We start from the raw sequence: 14,693 nt of genomic DNA, 5'->3' as shown, positions 1-14,693 counted from the left end.
CACCAGCTGGGCCTCCAGGGCAGAGCCCTATCCAGGCACAGCGCCCCCCCCCCCCCCCAGCAGCCCTTCGGGGAGGTGGTAACTGCTCCTCTTTCTGTGCAGAGATCTATCACACCACTTTCGACTGGCCCCCGGAACTTGAAGTCCAGAACCGTCTGATAGAGCCAGAGGGCGTCTCAGAGCTGGAGACAGCCCAGAAACTGCTGGTGTATCATAGGAACATCATCAGGATCCTTCCTTCCTACCCCAAAATCCTGAAGACCATCAACGCTGACCAGCCATGTGTAGACGTCTTCTACCAGGGTAAACACAAACGGGAAGTCACACCCTGGGCACCGCCCCAGGCCCTGGCCCACCGTACATGTCTGCCCCAGGCCCTGGCCCACCCACCGTGCGTGTCTGCCCCAGGCCCAGGCCCACTGTGCGTGTCAGCATCACCCATCTGGCAGTAGCCCATGGCCTAGGGGTGCTGGGACTCCAGGAGTCAAGTCATAGATGTCCAGCTCCCCTGCCCAGAGCAAGTGTGTGCAGGGTCCCTGAAGTGCCCCACTGGGAGACTGGGGCCAGCATCTGTGTCCTACACCTGGACATGGTCGTGTCTCTAGCCCGTGGGAAGTTTGACTGAGATAGAGGTGGGAGGAGGAGAGGTGAAGTATGGGGTGGCAGAGTCTGGACCTGACCCTGAAGGAGAAGGAAGAGCCGCCGTATGGAGGTTGGGACCGAGGGCTGGGCATGCTCCGTGGTGGAGTGCTTGCCAGGCCTGTGCGAGGCCCTGGGCTCAGCCCCCAGCACTGCAAAAAGGGGGGGAAAAAGAAAAAAAAAAACAACACTATCACAACCAAGCCTCAGGTTCAGAGCAGGGAAGAGCCGTCCTGCTCCTGGCACTGTGCTGCCGTCCACAGCACAGCAGAGGTCCAGACATGATCCCGAGCGGTGGGCCACCACGTGTGCCACCATGGGCACCAAGGGAGGAGGGCCTGCCCTCTGCACTGCCGGAGCCCCGGTGTGGTCGACCCCTTGCCTAGCACACATGGCTTTGCCATCTTTGGCCTCGGTCTTAACACCCTGAGCCTGGGGCTTGCCATGCATAAGATGCCCCCCGCCCAGGAGCAGGGTCCCCAGTGGTGTGTCCATAGGAGGGCCCAGTGGCTGGTGAGGAAGCTCTCCGTGCCCTTCCCAAGCATGGTCACCGCGGTTCAGCATCCTGCCTATGAAGGCAGAGGGAAGGCAGAGCCACTCTGTCCCCAGAACTGTGTTATGATTTTTTAAAAGTCTTGCTGTGTCAAAACCCAGTTCTCCCCGTCCACCGACTCCTGGAAACCGAGGCATTCAGTCTGTTTCGACACGATACAGGCTCGACACAGACACTGAGGACACCAGACGGCTGGTGACGTCCTTTCTCACCTGCTCCCTCGGGTCTCCTTAAAGAAAGGTTTATCGCCATGAGACCTGGTTTGAGCCCCTGGGTGCTTCCCGCTGTCCCCCCACTGCCCTGTCCTGCTGCAGTCTCTGGAACAGCCATGCCGTCTAGAGGCACCAGCAGCCCCCAGGCGTGTGTCTGGAAAAGGACGGTGCTTTCAGAAATGCCAGGCTGATAATTTTCAGTGCTTTGCATCTCAGAAGGGTCTTTAGTAGTAAATACTCTGCACTCTTAAGATAAACATCGCCATGTTTATCTTATGCCATGATTTTGAATTTACACATTAATTACTTCCAAATTACTTAATTAAATTTAAAAGTTCATATGATTGTTCATAAAGAATTCATGCCTGGAATTGTAAATAAAAATGTGAGTGTCTGAATATTAATTATTATTAATTAATAATGCGGAGAGATAAATTGGAAATTGGAATGCAGAATTCTCTCTGTGTTGTTTTTTTAATCTCTCTGCAGTGTACCCAGCAACCACATATTTCTTAAAAAGAATAATCAGATGGCGAGACCGTCTGGGGGATCATTACTTCTAATTAACTTAGTTATTTACTGTAAATTAAGCGTCATTTGTAAGCAGGCGGCCTCGCCTGTAGCATTTGGTGCTTTTCAGAGGCTCTGGATCACGGGCGGTCTGAGGAGAGCCTTACTGGAGTCCCTGGCTGAGTTTTGGGCTCTCAGTGGGGAAATGGTGCCCATGGTGGTGGGTTTGGAGAGTTGTCTCGGAGCCTGATTGCCGCATCTGTAAAATGGGACAAGAATGATACCTTCCTTGTGGGATTGTGGGCCACTCAAATGAGGGAGTGACTACAGAGTGCTTAGCTCAGCAGTTAATATATGCTGGCCGTGATAGTGACGATGATGACAGCCAGCTTTGACTTTCCTGTGCCATTAGTTCTAAGGAGGGGATTGGTGATGTTTCTGATGATCCATCCAACAAAATAATCCCCAAATGAGCCCAAGGATCCTCACTAGGGGCAGTTCTGTCCCACGGCCCCCAGGTTCCAAGGGAGAACAGTTGACTGTCTGAGAGCAGTTTCTGGTTGCACAGCATGGAGTCGTGCTTCTGGCACATTGTGGGTGGAAGCCAGGATTGCCTCTCAGCACCACCCAGTGCCTAGGACACCCCACAGCAAGGAGCCATGTGGCTCAGCTTCCATGTGCGGAGGCTCAGAAACCCCAGACAGGGACCTTAAATGGTTTCTGGGGGCACATTCCTGAGAGTGGCATGCTGGCTCAGGCCTCTGCCCAGAACGGGATCCCCTGGTGGGACAATGGCACCGGTGATGGTCAGGGTCCCGAGGCTGGCATTGCAGGGACAGGCTGATGCTTCTGCAAGAAGTGAGGCGAGTGGGGAGGCCCTGTTATCAAGGCTGGCCCCTTTGGTAGGCAACTCCCCAGGGCCGCCCGGAAGCCTGCTCTTCGCAGCCCCACCAGCCTGTTCTCTGAGCCCCCCTCGTGTGTCCTGGAGTGGGAGATGGCCTGTTTGATGTTCAGTGCTTTTCCCTGGGACTTTTCCGCATCCAGGGCCCCTGTGGTGCAGGTCTCCTGTCAGCAGTGCTCGGCCCTGCCTCTCCACGTCTTTGTTCATCAAATGCCAGGGGTGCGTCTCTGCCACTCCTGTGACCTGTTTCACCACCGCCTCTTTGGAGACTTGCAACAAAGTTGGTGTCACTGGAGTGCCGCTGCGCAGATTATTCTCCACCAATTCCCAAGTCCTTTAGAAGTCCCTGCCCGGGAGCCTCCCGCATGGCCTGACGCGTTCATCAAAGCCTGAGACTGACATCCAGCCGACACCTCCCCTGGGGGACCCGCCTGGCCCAGGGCTGGAGGTCAGAGGCTCAGCCAGGATGCAGTTTGGAAGCCTGTCACGTGCCAGAGCCAAACTCCCTGTGCAGCACACCCAGCCCCAGTTCAACCTGCAGGCCAGCGGCCGCCTGTGTGGGCTCTAGTGCAATTCCAGGGCAGTCCCAGGCGGGGGAGGTGGGGGCTCGTTCCTGCAGATCCGGGGGCACCGAAGGTTTCTATGGTGCCATAAAAGAGAAATACTGATGGCCACGAAAGGAGCCATGCAGAGGGGTTGTGAGCTGGCTTCCCTCCCCTTAGGGTCTGGGCTTATTATCCTCATTTCTCTTTCCAGCTCTGACCTTCGTCCAAAGTGGCCATCGATCCAATGCCCCATTCACCCCGAGGGTGCTGCTGTTGGGGCCCATGGGCAGCGGGAAGAGGCTGCAGGCTGGCCTCCTGGCCCAAAAATATGGCCTTGTCAACGGTGAGTGCCCAGAAGCAGCACTGCTTCTAGAGCCTTCTTTGCCTTCTGCCCCCCAAGCTTCCTCATTTTACGGGCTGGTGGAGGGCAGGAAGAATCCATATCAGTTTTCTTTCTTGCTCTCTGCTCTGAACAATTTCCAGCTAGTCCATCTTTACAGGTATAAGATTTTTCCTCCTGAAGAATATTGCCATAAAGACATCAACCAGCAAAAACGTGTCCGCAGCCCAAAGAGCCGGAACGTTTCCAGTCATCATTCTGTCTCCCTGGGCCTGCTGGCTGGTGTCTCTGCCGCCCAGGAGCTCTCCTGCAGCCCTGCGGCTGGCTCGCCGGGAGCCTCGGCTCCTAATAGGCATCTGCTGCTGATTTATTTGCTCCCGTCTCCTCCGCTCCCCCAACCCAGGTCAGGGTGTTTACAGGCAAACAATTTCTGAACCAGAGGAAGACTTCTCGCTCTGCACAGTTTCAATAAATATTTTACCAGGAGGAGAGAAAATATTGAAATCAGCTCTCCAGGTCTTTGCCGAGGTGGTCCCAGGCGGTCTTGGAATGGCGGCCTGTGTTCAGGAGGATCAAGGGCTGAGAAGGAGGAGGCGAGTGTAGGAGGTGCAGTGAGGGGCGGAGGGAGGGAGACGAGGCGCCACCCCCATGCTGCACAGCCAGCCTGCATTACCTCTGCTTTATGTACCAAGAGAACACGGGACCTGCACCCCCAGATTTATAAATATGTATATGCACACCCCCAAATTATACATCCACACCATACAAATCTATAGAGAGAATACATACACATGCACAAATATATTCATACATATAGCACCCAAAAGAATCACAGTTGGAATAAAAATACTTTTCAATTAGGTTTGCTCCAACTTGAAATTCCAGACCCTCAGGGACTAGCCAGGAATCAAGGACAAAAGTCACACCTGTAAAATCAAGAGGGAGAACTGAACAGTTACACTGCAGATTTGGTTAGGATAACGTGTACATTCTCTGCATCCACTTTTTTTTTTTTTTTTGTACCAGGGATTGAACTCAGGGAGGCTTAACCACTGAGCAACATCTCAGCCCTTTTTATTTTTTGTTTTGAGACACAGTGTCTTTAAGTTGCTTAGGGCCTCCCTAAGTTGCTGAGGCTGGTTTTGAATTTGTGATCCTCCTGCCTCAGCCTCCTGAGTTGCTGGGATTATAGGCAAATGCCACGGCACCCAGCTGCATTTACCTTTTCTTGGAAAAATGGAATTATTCAAATCATTCCTTCTTTCAATTTGATATATCAAGAGTATTCCAAGAAGAAGTCTGTGGCAGTGGCTGGGGATGGCTGGGGACAGGTAGGAACGGGAGCTGGCGGTGGTTGAGGATGAGCGGCAGGCTACCTGTGGCCGCACCCACGTGCTCCTCCAAGTGTCCACACTCTCTGCTGCGTGGAAGGACACAAGAGCCTTCGTGGCAGAGCGGGCGGACCTGAGAACAACAGGAGCAGCTTATCAGCACCCGGCTTTCTCTGAGTAATCGGCTCGTGCTGCGATTCCCCTAGCAGTTACTCTCGCTCAGGCATTTTTTTAAAAATCTAAATTGCTTTCAGCACAGCAGTTGTGAAGAGATGATATTACCTGCCTAAATTTTTCCAAAAATGAAAATAGAAATGCTCGTGGAGCTTTGTAGTGAGGGTCCCTCATGGGACTCTAGGTCATGGAGCATTTGAAAACTAATTCAGAAAGTTCGCTTTCCCCAAAGGTGTTCTTGATAAATAGGGGACATCAGAAGATCCAAGGAACCAGTTGAAGGGACCTTGGGTACAAAGAGACAGCCCCGTGCCGTTCAGGGCTCTCCGCAGAAGCCTGGGGGAACCAGGCCTCTGGGCACTGTCTGCTCCTCTGGGGCCACTTGGTGTGGTCCTAATCTCCACGTTGAGGAAGTCCTAAGTCAGAGGAGCACACCTCCAAACACGCAAGCCGCCCAGCATTGAACCCGCCACGTAGTCGAAAGACCCCCTTTTATAATAGGTGGGAATACAAATGCGTACAACTTTTTGAAAGGAAAAAGTCACTGCTGACTGAGATGCTCACTGTGCAGATCCGCCCACTTGGTGACTCACGCCTAGGGTTGGATTCCACTGAGGTGCTCCCCGTATGGGGACAACAAGAGGCACCCTCACACCCTGCGAAAAGCAACCGTCAAGTGATACAACATCTTGCTGGAAGAGGGGGCGGAAGGCAGTTCACTCAGCCCTGTCAAAAAACACAAAGCATGTTGGCCTATGCACATGCAAAATCTGAAGAAGCCTCCACCCGGGAACTGGTTGTCTCCGTGGAGTGGTGTATCGAAATGTGGATCTGCTTGTTTTTATAACAAGCAGAATTTTCTAGTCAAAATCAACCATGAGGGATTCCCTGGACTAATATTAATAGCACCTATGGGGCATCTACTGAATGCCGCGCACCTTATTGGATACATGGAGAGGACTGGTGTGGAGGAAGGAGAGCTGGAGTGTGCAGGAGACCAGGCGGGCAGGCCCAGCGAGGCTGGACAAGGCCCCCACTGCACGCCCAGCCCGGCCTGCCAGCGCGTGCTCCTTCGCATCCCCCACTGTGGCCCTCCAAAGCCCTCATCAAATCCCACCGCAGGAAGACATTTGCCTTAGTTGAACATCTTGACCACGGATACGACCCTTTTTTTCTTTCTCGACTTCAAGTCTGTTTTAGTCGGTTTTTTGTTTTGTTTTTTTGCTGCTGTGACTAAAAGGTCGACAAGAACAACTTTAGAGGAGGCAGGATTCTTTGGGAGCTCATGGTTTCAGAGGTCCCAGTCCATAGAAGGTGGCTCGGTTCCTTGGGCTCGGAGTGAGGCCCAACTTCAGGGCTGAAGGGTGTGGCAAGGGGAGCAGACGCAGAATGTATACCCACGGCGCCCACACCCCACCCCATTCAGTTACCACCCAGGTCATGCCCGTGAGGTCGATTCACTGACTGGCTAAGCCTCACACCCCATCATTTCCCCTCTGAACCTTCTCACATCGTCTCACGTGGGAGCTTTTAGGGACACATCACATCCACACCATGACAGAGTCCCTGGGAGAGGGGACACTGCTCCAGGATTGTCTTGACAGGGTGAGCTCGAGTGAGGCGGCCATGGACAGGGCCTCTGTCACTCTGCCGTCACAGAGTTCCTGCTGAACACCACTCCTCTTCACCCCACTTCGGGGCACTTTGTTTTCATTATCATTCAGTTAAAAATATTTTGTAGGGCTGGGGCTGGGGCTCAGTGGCAGAGCACTTGCCTGGCACGTGTGAGGCACAGGGTTCGATCCTCAGCACCACATAAAACTAAACAAACATATTTAAAAAGGCATTCTGTCCACCTACAACTACAAAGAAAACTTGAAAAAAAGTCTATTTTTAAGCTGGGCAAACACCTGTAGTCCCAGTGACTCAGGAGGCTGAGGCAGGTCCAAGGCCAGCCTGAGCCATGTGCAAGGCCCTAAGCACTTTAGGGAGAGCTGTCTCAAAAATCTAAATAAATAAAAAATAATAATAATAAAAGGGACTGGGGATGTGGCTCAAAGGGAGAATGCCTCTGGGATCAATCCCTGGTGCGTGCACACACACACTCACCATAAAAAAACACACACAGACAAAAAGCTTTCTAATTTCCCTTGTGATTTCTTTTTGGCACCTGTATTTTATTTAGAAGTGCATCATTTAGTTTCCAAATATTTGGAGATTATTTTCCAGATTATTTTTTCTTACTTATTTCTGATTCTATTGCTGTCTAATTTTGCTGCTTTGAAGTTTTTGATACTTTTTATGGCCCAGCATATGGTCTGCACTGGTGAATCCCATGTGCACTAGAAAAGAGCATGGATCCTGAAGTTGTTGGCTATAATGCTCAGTAAATGTCAGTCGGGATGAGGTTTTGACAGCGCTATTCAAACCTTCCAGTCCTGAATGGCTTCTCTAGACTTGTGATTTCACTGACTGGAAGAGAGGTGTTGAAATCTCCAGCTCTAATTGTGGATTTGTCTATTTCCTTCCAGTGTCTGCTCCATGTAGTTTTTTCCATGCATATGCATTAAGTCTTGTTATGTCTTCTTATGAAACGACCCTTCTATTGCTGGGCAATAGCCTCTACCTCTCTGTTCATCTTCGTATTTTTAGAGTCCACTTGGTCTGACACGTGGTCATCTCACCTTGTGATCAGTGTCCGCGTGGTTTATCTTCTATTCCTTTTCTTTAAAGCTATCTGTATCGTGACGTTTTAAATATGGGCCTCACAGACAACACATACTGGGGATTTGCTGTTTTTAAAAATCCGAGCGGGCATTCCCTGTCTTGCAGCTGGAGAGTTCGGTGCATTTCTCAGCCGTCTCACAGGGGGCTGCACTCCCCACCCTGGTGTCCGTTTTCTCTCTGGGTGGTCTGCTCCCCTCCTCCTCCCCTGCTCTCTTTGGATTAACAGCTCGCTGTAGTGATGCATTTCATCTGTGCGGTTGCCCTCTTAAGAGTGTCTCTCTGACTTTCTTGGTGGTTGCTCTAGAGATTGAACGTGTGCCCTCGGCTTGTCACGGTCCTGGGGTGACCCTTGCACCTCTTCACCATGGCACATCCCCATGGCACTGCGTTCCACCAACAGGCCGCCACGGTCCTTGGTGCTGCTGTGTGACCTCCACAATGTATCATAACTATTTTTCTTTTAAAAGCCATTTGTGTTGAAGCGAGGAAATAAGAGGGAAGACTGTCCTGCCTATTAACACTCTTCCTTCCTTGGTGTAGATCCAGGCTCCCATCGGGTATCATTTTCTCTCAGCCTAAAGAACTTCCTTTAATATTTCTTTTAGTCAAAGTCTGCTGGTGACAAATCCTCTCAGCTTTCGTGTGTCTGCCAGTGTCGTTGTTGTACCTGCACTTTGCAAAGATCTGTGTTGACAGGTTTCTCCCCCTTAGCACTTTGGAAATGTCATCCATTGTCTTCGGGCTTGCACTGCCTCTGATGAGGACTCCCGGCAGCTTCTCTCGTCTTTGTTTCTCTGTGTATGAAGCGTCTTTCCTCCCGCTCTGGCTGCTTTTAGGGTTTTCTCTTTCTTTTTAGCTTTCAGCAATTTGACTCTGGTGCATCAAAGCGTGGCTTCCTTTGTGCTGATCCTGCTTAGTCTCCAAGACTCTTGGATGTGTGGCCACTTGGGTCACCAGGTTCTCCTCTGTCATCCCTCACATGCCCCACCCCTCTCTTCTGGGTGGCCAGGAAGTCAGACTGTTCCTCTGCCCCATTCCTTCCTCCCCATTTCCGCTCAGTTTCTAATTCCTCCATTGCCTGTTTTCCTGTCTCTAGATCCGCTGCAACTCATCCGGCGATTCCTTTCATGTAAGATTTTGTATTTTCCAGTTCCAGAATTTCCATCTGTTTCTATTTTTGTAGTTTTTATTTTTTTGCTGAGATTCCCCATCTGCTCACTCATTTTAACTACCTTTTCCTTTAAAGTTTTAGTTGTATCTATAATTACTCTTTTAAAGATTTGGTGTACCAATTCTTTTTTATTTTTTTGGTTCAAGGGATTGAACTCAAGGGTGCTTAAATACTGAACCAAATCCCCAGCTCTTAAATTTTTTTTTTTTTTTAAATTTTGAGACAACCTCAATAAATTGCTAAGGGCCTCACCAAATTGCCGAGGCTGCCTTTGGACTTGCCATCTTCCTGCCTCACCTTCCCAAGCTGGGCTCGGCTGGGTGCACCAGGTCTGATCTCCACCATCCCTCGCTCGGGTTCTATGGCCTTTATGCTGTCCTTGAAGAGGCTTGCCTTTTTCTGATTTTCTGTATGTCAAGCAGTCTTTGTTTATTTGCTGGACATGTGCTTCTGCTTGAAAAATTTTGAGTTTAAAAGAATTGAGTTCTGGGGACTGGGGCTGGGGCTCAGTGGCAGAGCGCTTGCCTAATATGTGTGAGGCACTGGGCTGGATTCTCAGCTCCACATACAGATAAATAAAACAAGATCCATCAACAACTAAAAACAAATAAATAAATAAGAATTGAGTTCTAACAGGCAGCTAATTTACTGGAGAATCAACTTGATTTTGAGACTTTTTAAGAATCACTCTGTAGTTGCAGACGGACAGCATGCCTTTACTTGTTTCATCCTATGCAGTGCTGAGAACCCGTCCAGTGCCTCCCACATGCAGGCAACTGCCCTGCCGCTGAGCTACCGCCTCAGCCCCTCACTTTGAGGCTGTTTAAATGAGGCATCCCAGAGTCCTTACCACAGGGCTAGGGCACCTTTACACCTCAGTGTGACCTTTCTGGGGTCTCCGCTGAGTTTCTGGGGTCTTCAGCAGGACTCCCTCTGGCTGCAGCGCCGGCATCCCCAGCACTGTGAATCGCATTCCCTTTTCAGCTTCCCCGTAGCTTTCCTTTCCCAGGCCCCGAGGAGGCTCCCTCTGCACCTGTGCAGCTTGGTATTGACCAAAGATCCCACGAGCTCCATGCAGATGCTGGGACCTCCGTGCCTGCTCCCCCCTCCATTAGCTTGTTCCTCAGATTCCAGCTCTGGATCCCGACCTCCAGGCTGTCTCCTCCACCCAGCAACACTGCTGCTCGGTCTGTGCCCCGCTTCTGTGCTGGTTTGAGAAGTGCCCACGCGTGGGATCCAGGGTGACTGTGGGGCTCATGTTGGGTGTCTCCCCTCTCAAGGTCACAGCCCCGTGCCGTCCAAGGCTGGAAAGAGTGGCTTCACGGATTTTGCTCAGTTTCATAGCTTTCTAGGAGAAGAGTAAAAATGGCCCCTGCTGCTCCTTCCGTGGCCAGAGCCCGAGGCCTCTCCATCTCCTCCAGACCTGGTTCGCATCCCCCTTTTGCCCTTCCTGGCTCTCTCCCGGAAACAGCTTCCTTTGCTTATCACAGCCTCAGGCTGTTGAGAGAAGGAATAAGACAAAGCAGACTTGGCCGTGGGAACACTCCCATCAGCCCTTGTGGTCTCTGCTGGGGAAACTGCCCCCCCCCCCTCAGGACAAGATTCCTGCTGTCCTGAGTCTTGCGCTCTGGCTGTAGAGGGCCTTCCTAGTCCAGGAGGTGGGACACCGGTTGCCCAGCCTCTCCCACGTGCCAGCCATGGCCCAGGCTTGGGGACACGGTGGGGCATGATGGAAAAGACCCCTGCTCCGTGGGATGCGTCCAGGGTGGGCCATGCAGCAGGGCACTCACTCCAGTGTGGCCTTTCAAAGTAGCTGAGCCCACTGCAGATCAGTTGGCCACCTGTTGTGTACCCACCATCCCTGGAACGCCTTTCAGAGCAGAAGGTCTGTAGGGACGCCATCCCCGCCCTCCCTGTGCGGTGGTGTCAGGGAGGAGCCTTTCCCCACGCCAACGTTCATCCTCCACAGCGACCAGAGAGCTGCGCACTCTGTTGAGTCATTCCAGTGCCGCCCGGCCTCTCAGGGACCTCCTGGTCAGTGTCATCCCACGTTGTCTACGGTTTTTTTTAAATATGTCTTTAAAACCTTAATTTTATGTAATCATCCTTGTATGTGGCGTGAGGACGGGACCCAGGGCCTCACACGTGACCCACATTATCCACTTTTAATCTGTTCTTTGCCCAGTGCCTTCCTTTCAGCCTTTTCTCTCCCAGCTGCTTTCTGACGTCGACCTTGCCACATGCACCCCAGCACGCAAGCACCAGCCCTGCCCTGAGGTCCCTTTTCTCCATCTTCCCTCTATTGGAGGTCTGACGGGTGTCTTTCTGCTCCTCTCTCCATCAGTGTGCTGCGGGCAGCTGCTGAAAGAGGCAGTGGCCGACAAGTCAAAAATCGGCGAGCTCATCTGGTCCTTCCTGGAGAAGAAGGTGACAGGTAGGCCAGGCTTCCCCTACCTGCCACCACTTGAGGCTTCAGAGAATGCGCTCTTCGTCCAGTGCTTGAGCACCAGGGCTCAAGGTCGGGGAGAACACTGGGTGTTCAGTAGGCAGAGGCCCAGGCCAGTTCCTACAGGGGGTCGTCACTGGTGTCTAGAAGGTTCTTGCTTCTCAAAGCAGTGACATGGAGTGCTGCAAGGAGCTGCAGAGCCTCCCGGTCCTCCACTGCACGGCGAGCAGGAGGTGCAGAGGGCTCTGTAGATGTGAGGCCAGGCCAGGCCAGGGTGGACAGGCCACTGGTCCTCAGGGGTTTAGTGGGGGAGCAGGACTGGATGATCTTTCCAGATCCCCCCTGTCATCTGTAGTCTGAAAGCACTCTGAGTCTGACCCTTAGGAAGGACATCTCCAAGCTCATTCTAGCTCAGCTTCCTGAGACCACAGAGGAGCACAGAGAGGGCACTGAGCTGCTGAGGACACACAGTCTGCTCCTGGCCAGATTTTGAGAAACTCTGCATCTCTTCCCTGGACATTGCATCTTCCACACACTCACGTGTCTCTTGCACAAGTGCTGTGGTGCCTCCACTCAGTCGTGCAAGTTTAGATATCACATCTGACGTGACCATATGGTTGTCATGAAGAAGATCAACCCCAAACCTGGTGGACACACCCCAAATCCCAGCCCCTAGGAAGCCTGAGGCAGGAGGATCACAGCTTCAAGGCCAGCCTGGGCCATGTATCTGAGACCCCATCACAAAACAGAATTTAGAGAAGAGCTGGGATGCTGCTCAGTGGTGGAGCTCCTGACAGCATGTCAAGGCTCTGGGTCCAACCCCCTGTACCGAGGAAAGAAGGAGGAGAGGAGAAGGGAAGGGGGAGAATCGACGCCCGTGAAGCTGTCATCCTAGCAGGCAATGGCCGTCACCTGGGCCACTGGCCAGCAGGGTTCTTGCTCCTTCTCCTGCCACTTTCTGGGTAGAGTGATTAATGAGGCAGTGTCTGCCTGCTCCCAGCCTTCAGCTGAGAGTGCCTGTGGGAGGCATCCTGCCCTGGCTGTCCCAAGGAGTCCTGGTCCCCAGGGTGAAGTTCAAGGGAGCAGAGAGAGATCCATGGGACCCCTGGATCTGTGCAAGGGTAGGTCAGAGGGGGCCCGTTCCAAAGTCACTGAGGGACACCCAGAATGACGCGGAGTGAGAGGGCCAGGCAGCGAGGGAACCAGTCATGTGTGGTGCTTCCTAGTCTGGTTCGGTTCCAGTGCTGCCCCCACAGCTGCGTGGCCCCAAGAAACCACCAGGCCCTCTGGAGCCCCAGTTCCCCTGTGAGATGGGGGGAACCCTGCTTGCAGGGTCATCATGCCACCAGCTGGAATGTGATGAGCCCTGCGGTGTGCCACAGGGAAAGCGGCAGGACACTGGTGATGAAGGCAGCGTGGCCCCTCTCAGCAGGTCACAGTCGGGACTTGCCCCTGGTATCTCAAGATGGATTGAGGGGTTGGGTTCATGGTTGTGCCCAGGAACAATGGGCATGTAGCCCGGCCCTCATGTCGCCGCCTGCGGTGGCACACGCCTGCTTCCTTCCTTTCCAGCAATGCCAGGCGTTGGTCCTGACAGTTCGTTGTCCTGGGTTCCTTCCTGAGGCTCCAGGGAAGAGTGGACCACCTCGTCCAGGTCCTAGAGGCCCTGCATCTGGCTCCTGCCCTCTCTTCTACCTGAAAGCCAGCAGGGTGCTCCTCTTGTCACACCCCTCTGGCTCACGCCTCCCTCCCTCCCACCCAAACAGTCCAGGGTAACTTCCTGTCTCAGAACCTTGACTTAATCACATCTGCAAATCCCCTCATCCCCTGCAGGTACCAGGGGCTTTGGGCTGGGGAGCATTATTCTGCCCACTGTAGCTAATCGCTGCAATCTTTGCAAACTGTTAAGTGCAAAAAAATTTTTTTTGTTATTGTCGTTTGGTTTAGGGTTTTTGTGGTGATGGGGAGGGAACCCAGGGCCTTGTATATGCCAGGCACATGCTCACCACTGAGCTACAGCACCAGCCCCCAAACTTATTTTTTTCTAATTGTGGCCTCTTGGTTACTGGTGGTACTGGTAAGGTTGAACACCTTCTGATGAGATAGTCAGTGTAGGTTCCATCTCTTGTGCATTGCCCTTCTGTGGCCTGGCCCTATTGATCTATATTTGTCTTCACTTGCTCCTTCTTTCTTTCAGTGTTTGGGATACAAATACAAGGCCTCAGGCTTCCTAGGCAAGTGCTCTACCACTGGTCAATTCCTTAGCCACTATTTTTCAATTAAGCTATTTTTTGTTGTAATTGGTTTATAGATGCTCTTTGCATATTAGTGTTGTTCAAATTTTCCATTAACTTATGTATATCCACATTATATTTTATTTATATATTTCAAATCAATCATGCGATTGTACAGTTTTAGTGATTGTTGGGGATGGTGATATGTCACAGCCCTTAGCTCTCAGATGTCCTGGAGTATTGCAGTTCCCAAGGAGGTCCTACTAGCATGTTGATTTGATTCTTTTTGAGGTCACGAGCACTTGACCTTCTAGTTTTCTTCATCCATGCTCATCACCATCTGAACGGGTAACCTTCTTGCCTTTGGCCTCCCAGGGCACTGGGCACCTGCGATGGCACAGCCTAATGGACCGTCAGTTATGGGCACCACAGTATTTACTTACCCAACTGGCATCTGCAAGGTGAATGGGAACAATTGCTAGTTCTTCCCTGTATAGGAACAGGAGTGAGTTTCCTTGGGCCCATCTGTGCCTTAGGCACAGTGGCTTATCTCACCCACGACCAGTAACAAACCCGGGAGTCCCCGTGGAGGTCAGGTGCAGACGGTTTTGGTTTGTTTGGGTTTTGCTTTTTTGGTGACTACCAAGGAGACTGAGTGCACCGTCACATTTCCCATGAGGTTGGAGAGACCTGGATAGCTTCCATCTTCAATGTTTTGTGCTTTTTTTCTCCCACGGCTTTGTGTTTGTTTAGACTATGTAGCTCTATAATTTTGCTCTTCCTACAAAATTAAAGACACAACAACAACCAGTATCATATCTTCCTAACAGAAGCAATAAATCCTGTCATCTCACTAATCCTGATCTTGCAGGATAACAAAGAATGCATTTACATTCATAACCACTAACAG

General features: G+C 51.8%; 1 protein-coding gene across 6 annotated transcripts in view; it reads left to right on the top strand.

The window, feature by feature from the left end:
* Positions 1-14,693, top strand: part of Ak8 (adenylate kinase 8) — a 109,815-nt gene that overhangs the window by 32,523 nt on the left and 62,599 nt on the right. For 5 of the 6 annotated variants that reach the window (XM_078048527.1, XM_078048526.1, XM_078048525.1 and 2 more), the window contains 3 exons: positions 103-303; positions 3,572-3,703; positions 11,448-11,537. In XM_078048527.1, coding sequence (XP_077904653.1) covers positions 103-303; positions 3,572-3,703; positions 11,448-11,537 — 423 coding nt within the window. The remainder of the gene's footprint in view (positions 1-102; positions 304-3,571; positions 3,704-11,447; positions 11,538-14,693) is intronic. The other variant, XM_078048528.1, reaches the window with a different exon arrangement.

The sequence above is a fragment of the Ictidomys tridecemlineatus genome, chromosome 4 (genome assembly GCF_052094955.1).
Source record: "Ictidomys tridecemlineatus isolate mIctTri1 chromosome 4, mIctTri1.hap1, whole genome shotgun sequence".
In the NCBI taxonomy this organism is placed as follows: Eukaryota; Metazoa; Chordata; class Mammalia; order Rodentia; family Sciuridae; genus Ictidomys; species Ictidomys tridecemlineatus.
Note: the sequence above shows the minus strand (reverse complement) of the source record. Positions and strands in the feature narration are given on the sequence as shown.